The following is a 25,845-nucleotide window of genomic DNA, read 5'->3' on the forward strand; positions in this document are numbered from 1 at the left end:
GGTCGAATTGCTTCCCATGCTCAGTTTCATTCTATTATTTGCTAACCCCGTCCACTTTTATCTGGTTCTCTCGATTTACTTGCCTTATTTCCTTGTCTGCTTTCCTAGCTTCATAAATACATGGACAGGCCATGCTATAGCTGGAAATACCATACCCTCTCCTACATCATTGCTTACATAACCTTCCTAGTGGACTAGTTAATCAATATGATGACAAACAAATAGGCCTAAACTGCATATCAGCATAACCGTGTATTAGAAGTAGGCAACTGTTCATCAAGATTACTGGTTCTTTTACTCAGACCTCCCACTTACCTAACACATCCAAAGAGAAAATGCATGGATTTATAAAATCGAGGTCTATCAAAACCATATTTAAAGAGATGTGGCTGTTTTCAAAACACTTGTGGATTAAGTTGCCCAAGTATACTCAAAACCTGGATACACAAATGGGATTGATGGGAAAACACTTCCTTTCCGTTTCTTTGAATGCACCAGAATCCCAAATTACTGCAATTTACTGTATTATTATTTTTATTTACAGTATTTTGATTTGTAAACAGAAAAACACATATGCATACCAAACCAAATGTATATATTAAATAAGCCCACTATAAATAAATTACTTTCAAGGGAGTCATCAAGAATCTGCATGCTGTTTGTGGATAGAATTATGTTCCATCTTTGCAGAAACTATAGAAAACCTAGGAGCATAAGTGGGAAAGGCAGAAATACAAAAACACAAACATTTTACAAATATTTTCTAAAAAGATGCTTAGCCAAGGTATCAACATATTTTCAGTGCCCTGGTCTGCTACAAAAAGCCCTCGCCATAAATCTTATTCCTGAAATTGTTGCCTTTTGGAATGTCCTTGCAAGGAATAGACCTTAAATAATGTGAATATTAATCTAAAAAAATCTGCGTACTACAAGCCTGGAGTTTTGCAATACATATTGGAATTTGGAAAGGGACTTAATCCTCTTCAGCTTAGCCCATGTTCTTCCTAATCATGGCGAGAGCAGCCTCCTTCTCCTTCAAGAGCTCTTTCAGTCGTTTGATTTTCTCATATCGCTTGATTTCTTCAGGGTCCATGGGTGCTGCAGAGCAGAAGTAATTCATTGGGATCTCTCCAGCTGTACTACTTCCATGCTTAGTAACAGTTGAAGGAAACTGCACTTCCACAGATGGTGACTCTTTATCTTCTATTTGAAACTTTATGGACTTCCTACCCTTTTGTTTCACTGGTTTAAATGAACCAGGATCCTCATGTGAAGTGGATAATGAGCACATTGCTTTTTCTGGCACTAGTGTTCCAATCACCCCACATGGACACGCTGTGCATCTTCTCCCTTTTCCCCTTCTTCTAGAGTTTGTCTTAATATTATTTGCTGTGCTACAGCAGAGCCCAGGCAGAGAATCCATAGCTTCAATGTTTGTTTCTGTGTGGATAGATGGAACCGGTGTGTTTGAGCTTCTTTTTGAAATATGAACTGGATGGTGATCTGTTAGAGGTTTGGAAGAGACCTCTTTGATTGTGTTGGAAATTAATTCACTGACCGTTGGTTCCTCATAGCCAAATATCTGTTCAGCATCAGATAACATGTCCAACTGGGGACTCATACTGGTGAGGTGCTGCCTCTCCAGCTGTGGAGCTGGATTAGTTAGGACATCCATGTCTTGCTGTGGAGTTGGATTGGTTAGGACATCCATGTCTTGCTGTGGAGTTGGATTGGTTAGGACATCCATGTCTTGCTGAGGAGTTGGATTGATTAGGACATCCATGTCTTGCTGAGTAGTTGGATTGATTAGGACATCCATGTCTTGCTGAGGAGCTGGATTGGTTAGGACATCCATGTCTTGCTGAGGAGCTGGATTGGTTAGGACATCCATGTCTTGCTGAGGAGTTGGGTTGGTTAGGACATCCATGTCTTGCTGAGGAGTTGGGTTGGTTAGGACCTGCAGGTCTAGCTGAGGAGTTGGACTGATGAGGATCTGCATGTCCAGCTGAGGAGTTGGACTAGAGTGGAGCTGCATGTCCAACTGAGGACAATTAAGGGACTTTCCTAAATTTTCAGATGCTTTTTCAACTTTTTCTATTTTCTGTATTTTAGCATCTTTTACAAAACTATCATTGTTCTTAGTTGCATGAAGCTGTGAAAGAACAAGGTATTTTAATTCAGTAACATCTTGGAAAATGTAGTTCAAATGAATTATTAAACATTATTGACTTTGTCTAATTTTAGAATTTGAAAACAAACATTACAAAGATGTAGAAAAGTAAAACGGTTACCTCTGTTTCCTTATGTTCCCTTTTTTTTACCACGATTTTGGATCCCTGTAACAGTTTGCGAATAGCCTCTATGGTACGTTTGTTTGTTGTTCCAATCCAAGGAAACACCTTGGGGATAGCCAAAGGTTTAGCATCAACCCTCTCCAAACATATTTTCACATCGGATTTGATCCCAAACATCTGTTTCAGCAGGCGATCACAGGTTTTCAGGGAGTCCTGGTTCAACATGGATCTTCGCTGCTCGTGGATGAAGTCTGATGAGCTCTGAAATTGGAAAATTAAGATATAAAAAAATCACTGGGCCATGATGAGTTCACCTTACAAGCTAACCTATTGATACTTTTTTCATCTGAGTAGTGAGTGGTCTTACTTTTTCTTTGAGTGCCTCCATTTCTAGCTGAAGAGAGGTATTTCCAGGAATATTTTCTTGTGTGGCAGCACTGTTGTTTCGAATTCCCTGGTCAGTGGCATCACTCTGGACATTCACCATTTCTTGGTTAGAGCCACTGGGCTGACTGCTTCCCCTTTCCAAGCTGGTGGCATCACCTTTAATATTCTTTAGTCCTGTAGCAATTATGTTTTGCTGATGGGAGATTAATTCTTGAACTGCTGCAGTCCTTTGACAGCCTGCAATTTCTTGTGCCTTGCCAACGCTCCGACACCTTTCTGCTGAAACAACGGATACTTTGTTCTGACTGTCCTCTACCAGGTTATTCAAATTACATTGGAACACTTCTTGTTCGGTTTCTAAGTCATCTAGCATATGAGTCACTACTTTGTCCTCCCCTACTTTAGAGACTTTTTTGGGTGGAAGGTATGATACAAATATTACATTGGAGTCTTCATCCTCATCAACTTCAGACCGTGTAAAAGATTGCTCTGTTATGTCCTTTGTTGATACTGCCTGGCATGTGAGATCATCCTGGGGGTCATCGTCACATAAGTCAATTATGTCATCTGGTATGACAATGTGATTTGGGTCTCGTCTGGTTGCACTAGACAATTGTGATCCAAATGAGGAGGTTGGTGGTATGGAGGGTGGTAAGATTTTCTGGTTGAATCCAAGACTTTCAGTTGTATGTGTGGAGGAATCACCCACATTTCTACTGCCCTCCAAAGGTTCTGAGGGTCGGTTACAAAGCTCAGGAGTTTTTTTGGCCACAAAATACACCTTCCCATTGTACATCACCAAGGCATTGTCCTTCGCTTGGCCAATTTTTGTCTCACTCTCTTGGGTAGACAAAGACATTTTTGGTGGGTTTTCACCAGTTTTTTGGGCGTTTTCCATTTTTGCCAGAGTTTTCAGAATTTCTGAGGTCACTGAAGTGGATTTCACAGGAACAAGGCATGGAGCAGGTGAGCCATCCGCCTCCTCAATCACCCACTTAATAGGAGTGACTGGTGGTCTGCTATCCTTGGAAGTCGTTGAACACTGTGTTGAGCATGTAGAAACCGTCTGGCCAGATGACCCTTGGATACGGCTGAGGGAGAGGACTGCCTTCTGTGATGTTGAACACAGTGGAGTACCACCTTGTTTCATGGTTTGGACAGGGGACACATAAAGAACCATTGGTGATTTTGAGACACAGGTCATTGATGAAGTAAATATCTGTCTTTTTATAGCTGGGGGGAGTGCAGATGCTGGGAGGGTTTTGACTTGAGCATTAGGGGGAATTTGAAGATACTGTCCATTTGGAAGCACTGGGGATTTCACAGTGACTGGCAGCTGTTTTTTAAGTGTTACGCCTAATGTCTTCTTGCAGGTCAGCTCAGGTGACGTCAAGGGTCCTGTTTGTTGGGTTAACTTTGATGTTACTATAGGAGTGTGGATGCGCACAGAAGGATATATTCCGGTTGTCAGACTGGGAGGTTTTGGGGAGGTACTAAGGATTTGAGGAGTTGGCGATTTATTCCTAAATTGTCCTCTAGCTGTGGACCCCGAAGTAGGTGTATTACCCTTTGACATTGATGACAGATTTAAGGTCAAATCTCCTTGATGTTCAGTGCCCTTTATGGTATTTGTTGGTAATCGAACAAACTGCCCATTCACTTTTTGGACAGGGATCAGTTTCATAACATTTCTCCCATCAGTTCCCACAGCTGGCATGGCTTGGTAAAAGACACCTGTCCCACTAAAGAAAAGGAAAATAATACATATTAACATTCCGTCTTGGCTGGAATCATTGTTGTTAAGTTATAATCAACATGTCAACACGGTAATGCTGTTATTTTACTATGTCTGGGGTAAATCCAAAAGTGAGTGTGGGTTCAGGAGCAGTTAATGGTGATCCTGGAGTAATTAGGGTTGAGTGCATTTCTTAAGGGCAAACAGATTTGTTTCCCACATTATTAATTTGGGGATTCAAACTAGAAACCTTATGGTTACTGGTACAATTTCTTTAATTTATAGGATACCTGTTGCTATCTTCTTTAAATGGAGCTAATATCACAAGCCCATACAGTCAGAATGTTGTGGACATTAGTACAAAAGAGAAATTATCAGGCTAAACTGGGTCTACAGTGCAACAATTTTACTTGCATATGCAACTACAAATTTTTAACATAGAATATGTATGATGTATTGGCTTGTGTGAGTGTCGATTTCAACCTCAAAACTCCAGCTAAGATGCTGTTTCATACTACTCAGCGCAATTGAAATGAATGGCTCGCTGTTGAAATTAAGCTCTCCCGTTAAGCACACTTCATTGACAAGTCCCAGTTAATATTTTGTCATGTAATGTAGTCTGTGAAATATAGCATGTGAAAAAATTCTGTAGAAAATGCAGTTCACATTTTCCACTGCTAAATCTAAATCAAAGCTGACAACATCAGCCAATGCAAGCCACCTACTATCTAATCAACACATTGTTGAAATGATCCCAAACATGTTTAACTAATATTGGCTTAAAATCTAAACGTAACAAAGTCTGGCAAATAAATTTTCAGCAATTTGCATGCCCTGTCTTTAGTGCAGGCATTTGATCATCAGCTGATAGGCTACTTGAACTCGCACAACCATAACTGGTGCTAATTTAACTGTAGTCTCTATAGCAACTATAGAAGTTCGCAAACCCAGCCAAAAATAGACAATACATAATATTCCAAAATTGCAGCTCATGGTTGGAAATAATACGTAATTCACACCTTCATCAAGAAATCCATTTAAAATGTATTATTTATCAGTTACGGGCAATAACTACCTATTCCTAATCTCAAGAGTGCCACATTCTTTGGGGAGAACCGACAGCTAGTGATTACTATACATTTTATTCTGCTTAGACTACTTTTTAATTTGGGAGTGATTTGTATAGTTTGCCTGTAATTGCTGAATTTTTTTTTATCCGTAGAGAACAATAACCAGAGTATGAGCTGAGCTACACATCATAAATTCTCTCAGACCAGTTCATGTGCACTGCTCCAGGTGCTTAACGTTGTTTTTGCTCCATTTTCACAGGAAAAAAAGTCCTCTCCATATCGCTTCAATTGTTTTGTTAAAAGTGTAACGTAACATACTCAATTTACTGTTGTTCATTTCAAAGCTATTATTTACAATGCTTTGAGTTGTGCCCAATTTGCACAAAAAGAGAGCGATCACCACAAAAAGAGAGCGATCACCAATTTCAGATAGCTGTTGTGTTTTACTACACTGCTCAAAAAAAGTAAGGGAACACTTAAATCACACATCGGATCTCAATGAACGAAATATATTAAAGATCAAAATCTTTACATTGTGTAATTCGTTGAGAAATAAATTACCAACCGAAGAGGGCTGGATTCAAACTCACACCGAAAATCTAAGTAAACAATTGAAATCACAAGCTGTTCCAACTTGTTCCATCACAGCAACTCATTAATGTGACTCAGTAGTGTGTGTATGGCCCCCACATGCCTGTATGCACTCCTGACAACGTCTGGGCATGCTCCTGTTGAGACGGCAGATGGTTTCGTGGGGGATCTCATCCCAGACCTGGATCAGGGCATCACTGAGCTACTGGACAGTCTGTGGCGCTACTTGGCGGCGCCAGCTGGACTGATACATAACGTCCCAAAGGTTCCCAATTGGATTCTGGTCTGGGGAACATGAGGCCCGGTCAATGGCATCAATGCCTTTGTCATCCAGGAACTGCCTACACACTCTGGCCACATGAGACTGGCAATGTCCTGCACCAGGAAGAACCCAGGACCCACTGGACCAGTGTAAGGTCTGACGATGGCTCTGATGATTTCATCTTGGTACCTAAGAGCAGTCAGGGTAGCTATGCGCCCTCCGAGGATATGCCTCCCTAGACCATCACTGACCCACCGCCAACCCGGTCATGCTGGATGATGTAGCAGGCAGCATAACATTAACCATGGTGTAGAATTGTATGAATGTTTATGCTTATGTTTAGATTACAACAGAACAACTGTTTCTTCATATACAGGACAATCAGCGGCAGTAATCAGGAATTGGGCTTACAGTATTGTTGTGTATTCTGGATTGCAACGTCTATAGAGTACAACTGGGAGTTTGTAAGATCGAGTTTGTCATATCATGAACAATAGACTATCAAATGCTGCAATAAATAATTACTCTCTCCCTTGTCTGAACTTCTTAGCTATCTGCTAACTGGCTAACCAAAGGAGTTCTTGGTTTTGAATACAGATGGACTGTGAGTCGTAATATAACAACATATAACAAACCGTTGTCAAGATCTCAAGAGCATTTGGTAGTCGAACAAGACCTAGTTAGTCCCTGACTAGGCCAGAAATAATACCATGCAACTCTCTAGGGGTGGATACATTTGAGAGAAGACCTAGTTCCTCCCTAACTAGGCCAGAAATAATACCATGCAACTCTCTAGGGGTGGATACATTTGAGAGAAGCAATAAACTGCATTTCGTTGACACTGCTATTGTGTTTTAGGCGATTATACAATTACTTTTTCTTTTCCAAGCCTGGTTCAGCCGACCTGCAATTAAAAGTGATAAATGTTGTTGCCCTCACTGAATTCGAACCTGGGCCTCCCATGTGAGTGGCTGTGTCTTTAACCACTACACCACGGTGCTATACGTTGGCCCACTGTTAGTATAGAAAAAAAAAAGTGAGATATGCGCTCCACCAATTAAATAAAACAAGTAGTCAGTAACACTTCGGCAAGAGATCTTTCAAGTCACTTATCTGAGGAAATTTCATTTCATACCTGTTCTGACCTGTGGGTGCATGCACTTCCATGTGCATGATATGTGCCTCATTAGCTAAGGATAGGCCTATTTGATGTGTTGATTCTTCATAATAACTTTATAATTCATTATAACAGCTCCCCGTTATGTTGTGTGCATCATGTATTGTGCAGATTGACAATGTTATTTTGGCCCTCGCAAATGATATTCTATTTGTCTTTTGTCATTTTCAATAGGAAAGCGTTTACAATTAGCCTACAATATATACACAATTATAATTTGAAAATCAAAATAGATGCTTGTATAATAATATATATCCTATTCATATTTTCTACAGTTTGCAGTTTGTTAACAGGTTTTTCTGCAGGCATCTCTCTTAGCTGCATGTCTTCTAGGATAAATATAATTGGTTTGTTTGAGCTGAACATTGTTTCAACTGCTTATTTTCCGCGGTAATAGAATGGACAGGTATTTGCATATAGCGGGAAGTGGAGAAATGAACAGAAGCTTTTTTTGTAGGCTATTAAGTGTAGTGGTTAGACTATCAATCAAATGTATTTATAAAGCCCTTTACATCAGCAGTTGTCACAAAGTACTTTTACAGACTAGTACTGTTGTAAAGGAATTGGAAAAGTTGTTTATTCTTTATCATAACAATACAAACCCAACTCATGACCACATTTAAATTAAATAATAAATTTTATAAAATTGACAATATTATTTTATTCACCCTAGTAGAGCTTCATTGACAATACATTGCAGAGGATGTTTAGAGTCATAGTACAATGTGAGATGAGATATGCGCTCCATAACAAGCAGTCAGGGAAACTTCAGCGACTTGCAGAGCTTTTTCAAGTCACTCCTGAGGATTATCCCGATTTACGATTATCCCGATTATGGAATTTCTCCACGATTTCATAATCGTGAGCATTGCGATTAGTACTAAAACCATCTATTGTCCCATCCCTATTAGCGACATAAACATTTTAGCTTGCATATCATTAATTATCTTTTTATTTTGTTTCGTTGTGAAATGAGGTTACAGAAGTAAAATAAAAGAGGAGACCTGTTTTTTTTGAGGCTATGGAATTTTAAGCTTAATTCAGGTTAGAAGAGGCTGAACAAAGGTTCGTTTCAATTCACTTGCTATGGGGACGCACTAGCGTTCCAGCTCAGCCAGCGTTCTTTTGCCGTTTTTGAGGCTAGGGTGAATTTTTAAGCGTTATATAGTCCTGCCTAATAATACACTAAAAAGGAACACAATGCTAACTAGCTTACACCACAGTAAACTACTTACCCTCGTAGTTGTGCAGATAACTCGATATGTAGAGTTTGAATCCCTTGTTCCGCTTGCTTGGACATCACTAATGCTTATTTTAGGCAGGTCTTGGAGACATCTACTAAAAACTGAAATTTTGGGCGACGCGGCCTTAAGTAAACCGGAAACTGATATGCCGACATCTGGCTAAAGCGAACTTCGTCCATATGCTTGTGCACAGAGCCTATTAGGTGAGTATACAATATAGCCTACTTCCGGTTTTGAAGTGAACTCATGAGTTATGATAAGATGCGTTCTTTTATCATACTCTACTTCAAAACCATGATCTAAGCAAATAGCTGTGGTTTGTATTATATTATGTCTTAAGATAATTCAAGTGTTTAAACGAATAGTATTTATTTCTGTGTTTTCTTTATAAAAACACATCGTAATTATAGCAGTGATAGCAACTGGAAACATTTCGCTTCTAAAATGAAACCTGTTATGTTAGGAGCTGTAACGCCAGAAACATTGTTAACATTATGTGCAATATAAAACATTATGTGCAATAGGTTTTTTTCTGGATTCTTTTTCTGTCTCTCACTGTTCAGATAAACCTACCATTAAAATTATAGACTAATAATTTCTTTGTCAGTGGACAATCGTACAAAATCAGCAGGGGATCAAAAATAATTCCCTCACGGAATGTAGATATTCCATTAAAATCATATGATGATATAGCTTCACATTAAATTAAATACAAGTCGTTTTTATGGCATGCTTTCCTTCACACACGTTTTTGTTTACAGTGGGGCAAAAAAGTCAGCCACCAATTGTGCAAGTTCTCCCTCTTAAAAAGATGAGAGAGGCCTGTAATTTTTATCATAGCTACACTTCAACTATGAGAGACAAAATGAGGAGAAAAAAATCCAGAAAATCATGTTGCAGGATTTTTTATGAATTTATTGGTAAATTCCTCAGTAAAATAAGTATTTGGTCACCTACAAACAAGCAAGATTTCTGTCTCTCACAGACCTGTAACTAACTTGTTTAAGAGGCTACTCTGTCCTCCACTCGTTATCAGTATAAAAGACACCTGTCCACAACCTCAAACAGTCACACTCCAAACTCCACTATGGCCAAGACCAAAGAGCTGTCAAAGGACACCAGAAACAAAATTGTAGACCTGCACCAGGCTGGGAAGACTGAATCTGCAATAGGTAAGCAGCTTGGTGTGAAGAAATTCACTGTGGGAGCAATTATAAGAAAATGGAAGACATACAAGACCACTGATAATCTCCCTCCATCCGGGAGAATTCACCCCGTGGGGTCAAAATTATCACAAGAACGGTGAGCAAAAATCCCAGAACCACACGGGGGGACCTAGTGAATGACCTGCAGAGAGCTGGGACCAAAGTCACAAAGGCTACCATCAGTAACACACCACGCCGCCAGGGACGAAAAACCTGCAGTGCCAGACGTGTCCCCCTGCTTAAGCCAGTACATGTCCAGGCCCGTCTGAGGTTTGCTAGAGAGCATTTGGATGGTCCAGAAGAGGATTGCGAGACTGTCATATGGTCAGATGAAACCAAAATATAACTTTTTAGTAAAAACTCAACTCATCGTGTTTGGAGAAGAAAGAATGCTGAGTTGCATCCAAAGAATACCATATCTACTACGAAGCATGGGGCTGGAAACATCATGCTTTGGGGCTGTTTTTCTGCAAAGGGACCCGGACGACTGATCCGTGTAAAGGAAAGAATGAATGGGGCCATGTATTGTGAGATTTTGAGTGAAAACCTCCTTCCATCAGCAAGGGCATTGAAGATGAAATGTGGCTGGGTCTTTCAGCATGACAATGATGCCAAACACACCGCCCAGGCAACGAAGGAGTGGCTTCGTAAGAAGCATTTCAAGGTCCTGGAGTGGCCTAGCCAGTCATCAGATCTCAACCCCATAGAAAATCTTTGGAGGGAGTTGAAGGTCTGTGTTGTCCAGCGACAGCCCCTAAACATCACTGCTCTAGAGATCTGCATGGAGGAATGGGCCAAAATACCAGCAACAGTGTGTGAAAACCTTGTAAAGACTTACAGAAAACGTTAATCCTCTGTCATTGCCAACAAAGGGTATATAACAAAGTATTGAGATTAACATTGACCAAATACTTATTTTCCACCATAATTTACCAATAAATTCATAATAAATCCTACAATGTGATCTTCTGGATTTTATTTTCTGTGTACCTATAATGAAAATTACAGGCCTCTCTCATCTTTTTAAGTGGGAGAACTTGCACAATTGGTGGCTGACAAAATACTTTTTTGCCCCACTGTACATTCATTCAGTCAGAGTTGTAAAAGGAGGACATTTGGGATGAGGGCGGCCCTGGTAGTGGGATGAGGGCATGGGTAGCAGAGAATGCCTATTTTGATAGTACAATGTTTGACCTTCTGAAATTTTATTTGTGGTCCTTATACTGCCACCTTAGAATTATGTAGAAGCTGCAGTACTAATCATTTTTGGGGCTTAACCTTTTACATTGAAATGACCAAATGCAAATGTGTTGTCTTTACAATATCAGAAATACACATTACATTTTGGAACACTGAGGCTGCCCCATAGTTTCTCCATGGAATACTGCTATGTGGTCTAGTCTACTTCATCAAATATCTTAATGTAAATTTTCGTCAGACACCATTTTGAATCAGGGTGATCTCTTTTTAATCAAATATAAAAAGGCAACTCCTTTTGCAGGGATCAAGTATCCCTCGGAAATCTGGGGCCATATTCACAAAACATTTTCTTTAGGGTTGCATGATACCATGACACCACTACAAGTACTTATATTTGGGTACTTGCCCATACAGCGTACAGATACAACAAATGTTTTCTCCCCTATAAACATGCTATGGACCAGGTTTCCACAATTCTCTAATATTTTCACATGATGAAAAAGTCAGTTATTGTCACCTACACTCACCTAAAGGATTATTAGGAACACCATACTAATACTGTGTTTGACCCCATTTCGCCTTCAGAACTGCCTTAATTCTACGTGGCATTGATTGAAATGTTGGCCCATATTGATAGGATAGCATCAGAAACAATGCTCAGGTAGGCCGTGGCATTTAAACGATGCCCAATTGGCACTAAGGGGCCTAAAGTGTGCCAAGAAAACATACCTCACACCATTACACCACCACCACCAGCCTGCACAGTGGTAACAAAGCTTGATGGATCCATGTTCTCATTCTGTTTACGCCAAATTCTGACTCTACCATCTGAATGTCTCAACAGAAATCGAGACTCATCAGACCAGGCAACATTGAACAGTGAGCTCGTGCAAATTGTAGCCTCTTTTTCCTATTTGTAGTGGAGATGAGTGGTACCCGGTGGGGCCTTCTGCTGTTATAGCCCATCTGACTCAAGGTTGTGCGTGTTGTGGCTTCACAAATGCTTTGCTGCATACCTCGGTTGTAACGAGTGGTTATTTCAGTCAAAGTTGCTCTTCTATCATCTTGAATCAGTCGGCCCATTCTCCTCTGACCTCTAGCATCAACAAGGCATTTTCACCCACAGGACTGCCGCATACTGGATGTTTTTCCTTTTTCACACCATTCTTTGTAAACCCTAGAAATGGTTGTGCGTGAAAATCCCAGTAACTGAGCAGATTGTGAAATACTCAGACCGGCCCGTCTGGCACTAACAACCATGACCATGCTCAAAATTGCTTAAATCGCCTTTCTTTCCCATTCTGACATTCAGTTTGGAGTTCAGGAGATTGTCTTGACCAGGACCACACCCCTAAATGCATTGAAGCAACTGCTATGTGATTGGTTGATTAGATAATTGCATTAATGAGAAATTGAACAGGTGTTCCTAATAATCCTTTAGGTGAGTGTATGTTGATAGTTTTTCTTTACTAACTAGCGTTGTTGTGCCATGAAATTAAGTAGCTTTGTCAGTGTAAAGTTCTTCAGTCTCGATAGCAATTGCTAAATTCTTATGACATTTCCAAGTAGTAAGATACTAGTAGGCCTAGAACCAATAAAGTCTGCCATGATGGATTTTTCCCTACAATGAAAACCCTAATGTATTTCTTACTCAAATGTTTCTACTAAGTGTAACTCAAAGTTAGATAAATGTTCCCAATAACCTAAAACGTTTATGTTTTACTGACTTTTACTCAATTTTTATAAGTTTAAAATGAAAATGTTCCCAGCATCCTCTGCTTCAAGTTGATATTTTGGAAAGGTTTTATTATCCTTTTTTTGCATGTACTTTGACTGATTAATTAATCTTAGCTACACAAACATCATACACATACATTTGTCTAGAGTAATCCAATCATTTAGTCAAACATATATTTTGCACCCACTACTGAAATGATTGTAACAATTACATAAAATATCCATCTTTGTGTCAGATGTTCTGGTTCCAATAGGAATTATGCATTCATTTGCAAGCCAATGCCTGGTGGGTTGTTTTGCGAAGGTCCCAGGATTTCCAGAAGTCTTTTTTTTTTTGCAAATCTGGGAATTTCCTTAAAGTTATGAATGTTTTTTAAACAAGTCTTTCTAGCCACTGTGCTAGGATTTCAGTATGACATTTCACAGCATATTTTGACGGCATCTGAAATGAACAGTCCATGAGCTCATGGTGGGGGGCTTACAAAACTTCAAAATAAGGATTTATGAATATGTTAAGTATTCACAGTTTAATATTTTATAACTGTTGGCAAGGTATTGACAAAAGGAATAAATGTATTCAATAATCATGTCTCAGGCATTAACAAATACAGGCATGGGTGGTACTCTAGAGTTAATTTAAAGGGCAATGCATATTGGGAAATAATTTTCTTCTATATTTTTATGTACAGTTAACTTAACTTAAAAATCTTAACTATTAAGTTCCAATAAATTATAATTACTTACTTAAGAAAATTAAGTTAGTTGACTAAAATATTTTGATATAATCAGTTTCAAGACAAAAGTCTTATTCTTATGACCTGTAAATCCAATTGACTTGTTCTTTGGCATACAGGTGTCTTATACATGCTTCCCTAAAATTGTTTCAGGAATAAGCGAACTTGCAAAATGGTGGACAATATGGCTGATTACTGAACAATATATGCATGCACAATGTGCAAGTGTGCAATTGTTTATTGGAACAATAGTCTATGCATCCAGATACCACTCCCATATAAGGCCATTTGCATTTGTTTGTTGATATCTCAAAATATGGAAAAATTGCAGCTGACAGAATTCTATCCATTTTCATCACAAGCTAATGCTATTACAAGCTTTTGGAACAATTTTTCTCCTAAAACTTACATTGGATTTACTCGCCAGTATATTTCAAGACTCTAGGCCATACTTCTAAACAGGGCTGACAATTAGTTGCTATTTAGTTGCTATGTCAAAATTTCACAAAGTTAGCCCTTTATGCTAACTAATGACCACTAGCGTAAACTATTATTAGGCTGTATCTTTTGAACCATTCGAGCTACAGACACGAAACCAACTTTGTTTCACCAGTTTAGCTATACCCACTTCAAATTATGAAATGTTTATCAATTTTACTTAAGCTAATTAGCGGAAATTAACTATTAAGCTGTATCTTTTTACACTGTTTGAGCGAGACCTGTCATTGGTAACACTTCTATGAGCTTTAACAATCTCATGTATGCTAATTGCCTTCACCAACAGTATCTCTTGAACCTTAAAAAATACAGACTCCAAACCATTCAATAGGTAAACACTTTTGAACTATAAATACTTTTTTAAACAGCTAGCAAGCACACCACATTTTCTTCAGGATACTGCTCTAGTTTCATGTTGCTTTTTTATATTGTTTGTTTGCCAACATCTTACTTTTGGTTAATTACTTACATCCACTGACTTCACCATTTGGGGTTTACTCTACAGATGCCCTGTTTATTCTTCCTGTATTTTTATTTTTTTTACTTTTCTATGGTGTGTACTATATTTTTATTCCTGTTGTATTTATTTTCTTTAAACCATAGATTGTCTTTTTCATACAGTTTCTACGGTGTTCTACTTCCTGTTGTTTTTATTCTGTTTGATTGTTTCATTAATTTTTTACTCTCTATTGTACAGTTTCTACAGTGTTCAACTTCCTGTCTTTTTTGCAGGACCACGTAAGCGGAGACGGCCAAGAAGAGCGAATGTCTCTTACTAGTGAGTGAGTGACAACCCTTTGTAAAATAGCGCAGTGGTTAGAGAAGCGGCCCTGCAAACGATAGGTCCCACGTTCGCATGTCGTCCGTCAAAACCAATTAGGCACTAGGATTTATTCTGGATAGACAAAAGCTTCACTGGCTACAACCTTCAGCGGCTATGTTATAGTAAGCCTACAATAAAACTATTTACAATTATACAATATTGTGACTATTTCTGGTGGATTTAAGTATACAGTACGCATCCGTGCATGCTTTTTTAAAGGCTTTACCAAAACCCCTTGGGCTGTAAAAGAGGAGTTTACTTTGTGAAAAAGTCAGTTATCGTCACCTAAATTGAGTTATTGTATCAGTGTCATTCACAAATGAAAGAAAAACCAATGTTTTTTGCCGTGAAGTGAAATAGCTTTGGCAGTGTCATCAATTGCTCAATTCTTAAGACTATTCCAAGTATTAAGTTAGTAGATACTAGTAAGCCTATTACTTGCTAAAAAGATTTTAAAACGGCTAGTGGAAAAAGCCATTCATTTCATAGATGCTATTTGTGGTGGAGGTAAAGTTAATAAGAAACGTTAGTCAATTTAAAACAATGCTTAATTGTGTCTAGCGAAATATTCAAACTTAGTGTGATGGTAATGCATGACAAAATGATCTAATGTTGAGATGCTATACTGACTCTTGTAGTGGTTAAAGACAGTCTCTCACGTGGGAGACCCGGGTTCGAGTCCACACAGGGAACAACATATCACTTTTAATTGCGGGCAGGCTGAATTAGGCTTGCCTGGTTCCTTTTCTGGTTATTATTTCATTGTTTAATAAATATCTGCTTCCCTTCATGCTCTATGCTTGTAATGTGCCTCATAAATCTACCCATATAGTGTGATCCAGACGAATACACTTCATAAAAAGATCTTTCCCTCAATGTATACCTGACACGGTCTCATTCTGTTACCTTTTGCTCAAAACACCTTTCCCTCGCATACATACACTTGCAACAATAATCCACAGACATAGCACTGCCTTACCACTCTTTCACTCTCAATGCTTGTCTGTCTATTGTCTTAGGCAGTAATCTGTGGCTCAGAGGTCTATATGACTACACACACGTGGACATGTCACTTACCTGAATATTTTCTTATATATACCATATTGACACTATGGCAGTACTTTGTATATACTCAATATGCTTATATGCTGTCTTTCTCTTTGACACATACACAGGCACACCCACATCTTAGACAGTGGACTCTCTGAGGTCTGTATAGGTCTATGACTATGCTAAGATATACAGTGTACCATAGCACCATTTTCCTATACTCCACATATTGGAGGACCCCATCCATTATCGCTATGCAACTATATTTATTTCTGAGTTCACATTTTAGGGAATGGACATTGTGACCATTGATGTGTAAACTACAAATCAATCGTTTTAGTGGTTAAGCTGACAATCCTTTTAAATATGTACCGTATCAACATCAGGAAAGTAAAAATAAACTGTATGCACGTGTAAGCTTACCTGAGACCAGCGCCTTGAGATGCCGTTGTTTTACCTTGATTATTGTATGACACCTGCTTCAAGTTACTCATCGTTATCCAAGGTAGATAAATTTCTAACGTTATCTTGTCTAACCAAACCACTCAAAGTCCGCAGTATGAAGCAGTGAAAGCATATGTCTCTTTGCTGCCTTTTACATTATATCAAGCCTATTAATAAAACCGAAAAGCAGCATTCTCCCTTTGTTTTCTTTTAAATCAAGCATATTCATGGCTAATCCAAATGTCTGGTAACACCGTTGGCTAGCTAGCTAATGTCTTGTAACGTGGTTATACATCGGTAAGATAGCTACCTAACGTTAGCCTAGGTTGGACCATCTAACGTTTGTTTATTAGAGTAACGCTAGCTAGCTACGTTGCATTCGCCCTGTACGTGTAATTTGCTGGCCAACTACCGTTAACTCACCTAACATAAATACCATCCGTCATAGGCAGTAATTTCTGTTGGAATATACTGTAATTTCACTTGCCAAAACTAACTCTTATAAGCAAGCTAGTTGGCTTGTCTTCTACCAATTTCCGTACATTTCTTTCTTTTGCGTTACACTTTCGAGAAACGTTACCAGGGTGAACGTTCAAGAATGGAATTCTATGTAATAGCTTGCTACTTATTTCAAGTTCGTCAATAGATTCAGAATACCTCTAAGCGGAATATAGTAGGCGCCACTGAGACACGTATCAGCATTAAACAGTAGAAATCAATACGTAATCAATGCTTTGGTCTATTTCTCTCATGTTCTTCTAACCCAGAGAGTAAACAGAACAGAACAAAACATTCATAACGTTGGCAAAACGTTGCCACTCTTGAATCTACAATACAATAATAAAACGTCACGTCCGGGGAAAATAAGACACTTCCGATGTAATTTGGGGACATCTTCAGGCTGGTTGAGTACTCTGTGCAGAAACAACTAGTTTAGTTTCCTATATGCACGCAGAACTGGGACTTAATTCCAAGAGACAAACACAGGGTAACATCAGCAAGGTTTAGAGACTGGAAATACATTATCACACACTAGCTTGTGCTTCAAAATGTTTACTTGTATTCTATCTTGAGCTCACACAGGGTAAAGAAAAGACAAGCTCTCAGTGAAGTGCATTACTTTTAGTACCGCTGCATAAAAAAATACCACTTGAATGACTTATTTGGTACCTATACAGGCTCAGTGCTGCCATCATGGTAAAGACTGATATTAATTATTGACCGAAATAGTATGGAAAATGTAACTGAGGTTCTTCTCCATTTTAGACCATTCATTTCTTCCATATGAGATTGTTTTATGTATTTCAAATAAGGTCTGTGCTTTGTATAAGCTTGCCCCGACACTGCATTTTGAAAATCGTGTAAACATCTCTATGACAAGCTGACCTTTTATCAATAACTTTGCCTTTATTTAGCCTAAAATATTAGCTCATGAGACGATAAAGTGACTTATGTCTGCAGATTTACAAGCTTTTACATCATCACAAAATGCAGTGTTTTTCAATATTCTCCCAGCAACGTTTGTCTCTTATGTAATAATCGGTTTGTTAAGCTAACATTAACAAATTACAGTTGCTAAAATACCTAACTATAGCATTTTGTAGTTTCTAATTTAAAATAATGTTGCATAGTTATTTATGTAATTACATTTGCTCAATAAAAATACTCAACTAGCGACCTAGTTAACCGTTACTTAAAGTAAATTATCCATCCATCATCTTCCGCTTATCCAGGGCCAGGTCGCGGGGGCAGCAGTCTAAGCAGAGATGCCCAGACTTCCCTCTCCCCAGACACTTCCTCCAGCTCTTCCGGGGGGACACCGAGGCGTTCCCAGGCCAGCTGGGAGACATAGTCCCTCCAGCGTGTCCTAGGTCTTCCCCGGGGTCTCCTCCCGGTGGGACGGGACTGGAACACCTTCCCAGGAAGGCGTTCCGGAGGCATCCGAAACAGATGCCCAAGCCACCTCAGCTGACCCCTCTCGATGTGGAGGAGCAGCGGCTCTACTCTGAGCTCCTCCCGGGTGACCGAGCTTCTCACCCTATCTCTAAGGGATCGCCCAGCCACCCTGCAGAGAAAGCTCATTTCGGCCGCCTGTATCCGGGATCTTGTCCTTTCGGTCATGACCCAAAGCTCATGACCATAGGTGAGAGTAGGAACGTAGATTGACGGGTAAATCGAGAGCTTCGCCTTGCGGCTCAGCTCTTTCTTCACCACGACAGACCGATACATCGACCGCAATACTGCAGAAGCTGCACCGATCCGTTCCATCCTTCCCTCACTCGTGAACAAGACCCCTAGATACTTAAACTCCTCCACTTGAGGCAGGCACTCTCCACCAACCTGAAGTGGGCAAGCCACCCTTTTCAGACTGAGGACCATGGCCTCGGATTTGGAGGTACTGATTCTCATCCCCACCGCATCACACTCGGCTGCAAACCGTCCCAGTGCATGCTGAAGGTCCTGGCTTGAAGGGGCCAACACGACAACATCATCCGCAAAAAGCAGAGACGAAATCGTGTGGTCCCCAAACCTGACACCCTCCGGCCCCTGGCTGCGCCTAGAAATTCTGTCCATAAAAATTATGAACAGAACCGGCGACAAACCTGCCGCAGTCCAACATGCACTGGGAACAAGTCTGACTTACTGCCGGCAATGCGGACCAAGCTCCTGCTTCAGTCGTACAGGGACCTGACAGCCCTTAGTAAAGGACCCAGGACCCCATATTCCCGAAGCACTCTCCACAGGATGCCGCGAGGGACACAGTCGAATGCCTTCTCCAAATCCACAAAACACATGTGGATTGGTTGGGCAAACTCCCATGAACCCTCCAACACCCCGTAGAGGGTATAGAGCTGGTCCAGTGTTCCACGGCCCGGACGAAAACCACACTGTTCCTCCTGAATCCGAGGTTCTACTATCGGCCGTATTCTCCTCTCCAGTACCCTGGCATAGACTTTCCTGGGGAGGCTGAGAAGTGTGATCCCCCTATAGTTGGAACACACCCTCTGGTCCCCCTTCTTAAAAAGAGGGACCACCACCCCGGTCTGCCATCCCAGAGGCACTGTCCCCGACCGCTATGCGATGTTGCACAGGCGTGTCAACCAAGACAGCCCCACAACATCCAGAGACTTGAGGTACTCAGGGCGGATCTCATCCACCCCCGGTGCCTTGCCACCGAGGAGTTTCTTGACCACCTCTGTGACTTCAGCCCGGGTGATGGACGAGTCCACCTCTGAGTCCTCATCCTCTGCTTCCTCAGTGGAAGACGTGACGGCGGGATTGAGGAGATCCTTGAAGTACTCCTTCCACCGCCTGACGATATCCCCAGTTGAGGTCAACAGCTGCCCACCTCTACTGTAAACAGCGTTGGTAGGGCACTTTCCCTCTCCTGAGGCGCCGGACGGTTTGCCAGAATAGTCCTTCTCCATGGCCTCACCGAACTCCTCCCAGGCCCGAGTTTTTGCCTCCACAACCACCCGGGCTGTAGTCTGCTTGGCCTGTCAGTACCCGTCAGCTGCCTCAGGAGTCCCACAAGCCAACCAGGCCTGATAGGACTCCTCCTTCAGCTTGATGGCATCCCTTACTTCCGGTGTCCACCACCGGGTTCGGGGATTGCCGCCTCGACAGGCACCGGAGACCTTACGGCCACAGCTCCGAGCGGCTGCTTCGACAATGGCGGTGGAGAACATGGTCCACTCGGACTCAATATCTCCAACCTCCCTCGGGATCCAGTCGAAGCTCTGCCGGAGGTGGGAGTTAAAGATCTCTCTGACAGGAGACTCGGCCAGACGTTCCCAGCAGACCCTTACAGTACGCTTGGGCCTGCCGAGTCTGTCCAGCTTCCTCCCCCGCCATCGGGGTTTTGAACTGTTTGCTAAAGTAAATCACTTGAGGACAAATACTAATTTTCAAGTGCATCAATCCCAAAGGCATTCAAATGGAAGAGAAGACAATACATAGAACAACATGAAAAATATAAAATATATAGTATGTATAAATACAAATAGACAACTTTCAAGTAAAATATATACAGTGGGTCAAATGTGCAGATAGGAATAGGGAAATTAACAGGTACAACTGTCTATCCGATTGTTTATTTCATTTTTGAAAGTGTAAAGTGAAATGAACATGTCAACCATAAGGGTCTTTTGCAACTCGTTCCTGTCATTGGCAGCAGCAAACTGAAATTAGTATCGACTAAAGAGTAGGCTTTAGGAGTAACCAGAGATATATCTTCCGGAACGCAGATTACTATTAGAGTAGGAGCTTTAAATAGTGAGATAAGGTAAATAGGGCATTTACTTGAAAGTTGGTACCAGTAGTGGAGGATTGGCAGGTTGGTCATTTTAACAGCGTATTTAAACCATGTAGACTTTCACCTGTTATTTCTGTCAGTTTCAACACTTGTTGTACCAACTAAGAATAACAGCACTTTCAGAGTTGTGTCCCCCATTTCATGTGAGCATTAGTATTGGGACATTTGGCTAGGTGTTTCTAACTGATCAGGTGTTTCCTATTGCATTGAATGATCATTCACACATAAAAGAGCTATGAATGAACAGTCTGTTTCCTTCTTTGCTTTTGCCTTTGGAGTCTGTTTCATGGCAAGAATAATCCAACATGAAGACTAGGTAGTTGTCTATGAAAACAGTAAAATAAGTATCAACGAAATCACCAACAACCTCCACAATGCTGGGGTGACAGTGTCTCAATCTCCTGTTCGCTGAATACTTTAGCAGCAGAATTACAAAGATAACGCTTCAAGATGAAAACTCTGATCTGCACCAAAAACAAAAAAGCCTGATAAGACTGTGCTAAAAGGTACATAGATCAGCCAGTACACATTTGGAAGACCGTTTTACGGATTGGAAGTTGAAAGCGTGGAGAAAAAAAGGATCCAAAAATGATTGAAGGCATACCAACTCATATGTGAAACATGGTGTCATGGTATTGGCATGCATGGCTACTTCTGGAATGGGCTAAATCATCTTTATTGATTATGTAAGGAATGATGGCTGCAGCAGAATTAATTCAGAATTGCACAGGAGCATCTTGGCAGCTAATGTACAAGGAAATACCACTGACTCATAAAATGGCTCTTCGTAATGCAACAGGACAATGACCCAAAACACACTGCCAATGCAGCCAAGGAGTTCAAGTGAAATAAGTGGACGGTTTTAGACTGGCCAAATAAATCTCAGGATTTATTTTATATTGAACATGAATTTCACTTGCCAAAGAGAAATATGAAGTCAGAAACTCTCCAAAACAAGCAACAACTCAAAATGGCTAAAGTAAAGGTTTGGAAAAGCATCTCAAAGGAAGGTAAGCATTTACTGAGGTCAATAGGTAGCAGACTAGGATTTGGATTTGCGACTGAATACTAGCTGTTATACGTTTTACATTCGCTTTAAGTTCAATTATTCCAATAGTTATCCTCCCATGAAATGGGGGATGGAATGCTGGAAGTACTAACTGTATTTCAATGATAGCTTCATGGAAAATAAGTTGTCTATTTACATAGACATTTGTTTCATAAAGTTGAACGATAACTAGCTTTAGGTAGCTCGAAAAATTTGTGGCCTTGTTTTGTTGAACTGAAAGGGTATTTAGTATTTTCCACCCAACCAGCTGTTACCAATGGGCACCTATGGTAGCTAGTTTTGCTAAATATTTTAAGAACAGAAGAAATTATTGGCCATTATCTCCCTGGCAGACATGTCCAACTAAAATCACATATAAAGATGTGCTCAAAAGTTTGCGTACCCTTGGAGAATTAATAGGAGTAATATACACTCACCCAAAGGATTATTAGGAACACCATACTAATACTGTGTTTGACCCTCTTTCGCCTTCAGAACTGCCTTAATTCCACGTGGCATTGATTCAACAAGGTGCTGAAAGCATTCTTTAGAAATGTTGGCCCATATTGATAGGATAGCATCTTGCAGTTGATGGAGATTTGTGGGATGCACATCCAGGGCACGAAGCTCCCGTTCCACCACATCCCAAAGATGCTCTATTGGGTTGAGATCTGGTGACTGTGGGGGCCATTTCAGTACAGTGAACTCATTGTCATGTTCAAGAAACCAATGTGAAATGATTTGAGCTTTGTGACATGGTGCATTATCCTGCTGGAAGTAGCCATCAGAGGATGGGTACATGGTGGTCATAAAAGGATGGACATGGTCAGAAACAATGCTCAGGTAGGCCGTGGCATTTAAACGATGCCCAATTGGCACTTAGGGGCCTAAAGTGTGCCAAGAAAACCTCCGCCACACCATTACACCACCACCACCAGCCTGCACAGTGGTAACAAGGCATGATGGATCCATGTTCTTATTCTGTTTACGCCAAATTCTGACTCTACCATCTGAATGTCTCAACAGAAATCAAGACTCATCAGACCAGGCAACATTCTTCCAGTCTTCAACTGTCCAATTTTGGTGAGCTTGTGCAAATTGTAGCCTCTTTTTCCTATTTGTAGTGTAGATGAGTGGTACCTGGTGGGGTCTTCTGCTGTTGTAGCCCATCCGCCTCAAGGTTGTGCATGTTGTGGCTTCACAAATGCTTTGCTGCATTCCTCGGTTGTGACAAGTGGTTATTTCAGTCAAAGTTGCTCTTCTATCAGCTTGAATCAGTCGGCCCATTCTCCTCTGACCTCTAGCATCAACAAGGCATCAACCGGCCCGTCTGGCACCAACAACCATGCCACTCTCAAAATTGCTTAAATCACCTTTCTTTCCCATTCTGACATTCAGTTTGGAGTTCAGGAGATTGTCTTGACCACGACCACACCCCTAAATGCATTGAAGCAACTGCCATGTGATTGGTTGATTAGATAATTGCATTAATGAGAAATTGAACAGGTGTTCCTAATAATCCTTTAGGTGAGTGTATGTACCAATTGTAAAGAAAACATGAGTGAGCAGGCAAAACACATCTTTTATTTCTTATGGGATTCACACTCAACTGTAGGTCATAACAGAATAGCACAATCATAAAACAAAACATGGCAACAAAGAACAAAATGAACTGACCTGTGTTCAAAAGTCTGCATGCCCTTAGTTCTTAATACTGTGCATAAATGACAGCGTGCAGTTTTTTGTAATAGTTGTCTATGAGGCCCTGAATTCTTGCAGGTGGTATAGCTGCCCATTCGTCTCTGCAAAATGCCTCCATGTCATGCAAAGTCTTTGGTCGTCTTGCATTACCCGCACGTTTGAGATTCCCCCCCCTGATATTAAGGTCAGGAGACTGTGATGGCCACTCCAGAACCTTCACCTTTTTCTGCTGTAACCACTGGAGTGTCAACTTGGCCTTGTGCTTAGTGTCATTGTTGTGCTGGAAAGTCCAAGAGCGTCCCATGCACAGCTTTCGTGCAGAAGAATGCATATTGTCTCCCAATATTTTCTGATAACATGCTGCATTCATCTTGCCATCAATTTTCACAAAATTCCCCATGACTTTAAAGCTCCCGAAAACATCAGTGAGCCACCACCCTGCTTCACAGTGGGGATGGTACTCTGTTCACTGTAGGCCTTGTTGACGCCTCTCCAAACATAGTACTTATGGTTATGACCATAAAGCTCTATTTTGGCCTTTACAGTGTGCCAGAGGCTATGTAACCAGGCTTTTTTGTGGCATTGGCGCAGTAAAGGCTTCTTTCTGGCAACTCGACCATGCAGCTAATTTTTGTTATCATCCTATTGTGCTCCTTAAAACAACCACACCATCTTTTTCCAAATCAGCCTGTATTTCTCCTGAGGTTACCTGTGGGTTTTTCTTTGTATCCCGAACAATTCTTCTGGCCGTTTTGGCTGAACATTTTCTTTGTCTATCTGACCTTGGCTTGGTATCAAGAGATCCCCGAATTTTCCACTTCTTAATAAGTGATTGAACAGACTGGCATTTGCAAGACTTTGGATATCTATTTATATCCTTTTCCATCTTTATAAAGTTCCATTACCTTGTTACGCAGGTCTTTTGACAGTTCTTTTCTGCTCCCCATAGCTGAGTATCTAGCCTGCTCAATGCATCCACATGAGAGCCAACAAACCCATTGACTCTTTATACATAGACACTAATTGCAATTTAATAAGCCACAGCTGTGGGAAATTCATATTTAATTGCCATTTTAACCTGTGTGTCTGTATCAAGGCCAAACATTCAAGGGTATGTAAACCTTTGATCAGGGCCATTTGGGTGATTTCTGTTATCATTATGATTTAAAAAGGAGCCAAACAACTATGTGATAATAAATGGCTTCATATGATCGCTCTCCTTCGCATGATCAGTCATATTTTCAAAATCTGTGCCAGGATTTCACACTTTCTGCCAGGGTATGGAAACATATCTCTTACAACTGTATATCTCCGGTATCACAGGTATATCTCCAAAGATAATTGGTCCATACGTTCTGTTCAAGGATTGCTACAAAAGTTTTGAGTGGATCTGGAAAACACAAACTTTCCTAATCATAAAACATTGGCTGCTCTTACAGTTGAGTAGAGAAGAGGTGAAAACATTTGTCAAATTACTGCTTTTTGTAAATTTTTCCAATAGTTTATACACAAATATTTTAAAAGATTATATGCCAATGGGGTTTATACTAAAAGTGCATTCATGTTATATTTTCCTTAGCTGTGTTACATTACTGCCTGCCTTGCATGCTTTATTATAGAGACACCACAAAGTGTTTCGTCCATTTGCTTTCATCCATCACAAAAACTGTACTCTGTTGCAAAATCACTAATGACCTCAGTGACTCCTTTGAGCAGTTTCTATCCTGTTCTGTAACTAAGTTCAGAATGTGTCTGGTTGGTTTAATATATCATCACCAGTGCAATTAATTTGACCATGCATAAGGAAGTACTACATGCAAGATGTTTTATTTTTACCCACACCAATTACTGCGCTTTTATGAGACTTTCAAAAAAGCTCCCTGGTCTTTATAATTTGATTTGTGATAATCTCTGAAACACTTGTGTAATTTGCTCATGTCTGTGATTTCCATTCTGTCTAGCTGTACACTGCTGAAATACTTGTTTTGAACATTGCAAAAAGGGAATCCAGAGCCTATGCTTGGCTGTTTCTGCTACTGTATATATGCATCTATGTTGTAGCTCCATCAAATTAAAGATGTTGTCCATGATTCTTGGAAAAGCAACGCTGTCAAGCCAAATGTCAAGTTGTGTATGTACTGATCTATGCCCCATGTCAAAGCCATTTCAAAACTTCAAAATTCATAGCTAACTGAGGTATGATAGTGATATATAGTGTATATTTGTATATATATGTGTGTGTGTGTGTGTGTGTGTGTGTGTGTGTGTGTGTGTGTGTGTGTGTGTGTGTGTGTGTGTGTGTGTGTGTGTGTGTGTGTGTGTGTGTGTGT

General features: G+C 40.4%; 1 protein-coding gene across 3 annotated transcripts; it reads right to left on the reverse strand.

Annotated features, from left to right (window-relative positions):
• Positions 1-522: 522 nt before the first annotated feature.
• On the reverse strand, positions 523-17,055 carry lrif1 (ligand dependent nuclear receptor interacting factor 1). Of its 3 annotated transcripts, XM_034295919.1 has the most exons (5): positions 16,431-17,055; positions 2,662-4,423; positions 2,292-2,555; positions 1,712-2,152; positions 523-1,675 (listed from the first exon to the last, which is right to left on the reverse strand). In XM_034295919.1, exons 1-5 carry the CDS (start codon positions 16,499-16,501, stop codon positions 989-991), a joined length of 3,225 nt encoding a protein of 1,074 aa, XP_034151810.1. In that variant the 5' UTR covers positions 16,502-17,055; the 3' UTR covers positions 523-988. The 3 variants fall into 3 exon arrangements, with proteins under 3 accessions (XP_034151810.1, XP_019907489.2, XP_010873909.2); XM_020051930.2 differs by having other exon boundaries at positions 523-2,152; positions 16,875-17,055; XM_010875607.3 differs by having other exon boundaries at positions 523-2,152; positions 16,431-17,054.
• Positions 17,056-25,845: the final 8,790 nt, after the last annotated feature.

The sequence above is a fragment of the Esox lucius genome, chromosome 12, assembly GCF_011004845.1.
Source record: "Esox lucius isolate fEsoLuc1 chromosome 12, fEsoLuc1.pri, whole genome shotgun sequence".
In the NCBI taxonomy this organism is placed as follows: domain Eukaryota; kingdom Metazoa; phylum Chordata; class Actinopteri; order Esociformes; family Esocidae; genus Esox; species Esox lucius.

Bases quoted from the DNA above. Each gene is read 5' to 3' on its own strand.
- lrif1 (XM_010875607.3), bottom strand. From the start codon at position 16,501: ATGAGTAACTTGAAGCAGGTGTCATACAATAATCAAGGTAAAACAACG. The intron at 4,424-16,430 runs GTAAGCTTACAC...CCTTTTCTTTAG, and splicing joins TCTCAAGGCGCTGGTCTCAG to TGGGACAGGTGTCTTTTACC. The intron at 2,556-2,661 runs GTAAGACCACTC...TTCCAATTTCAG, and splicing joins TGGAGGCACTCAAAGAAAAA to AGCTCATCAGACTTCATCCA.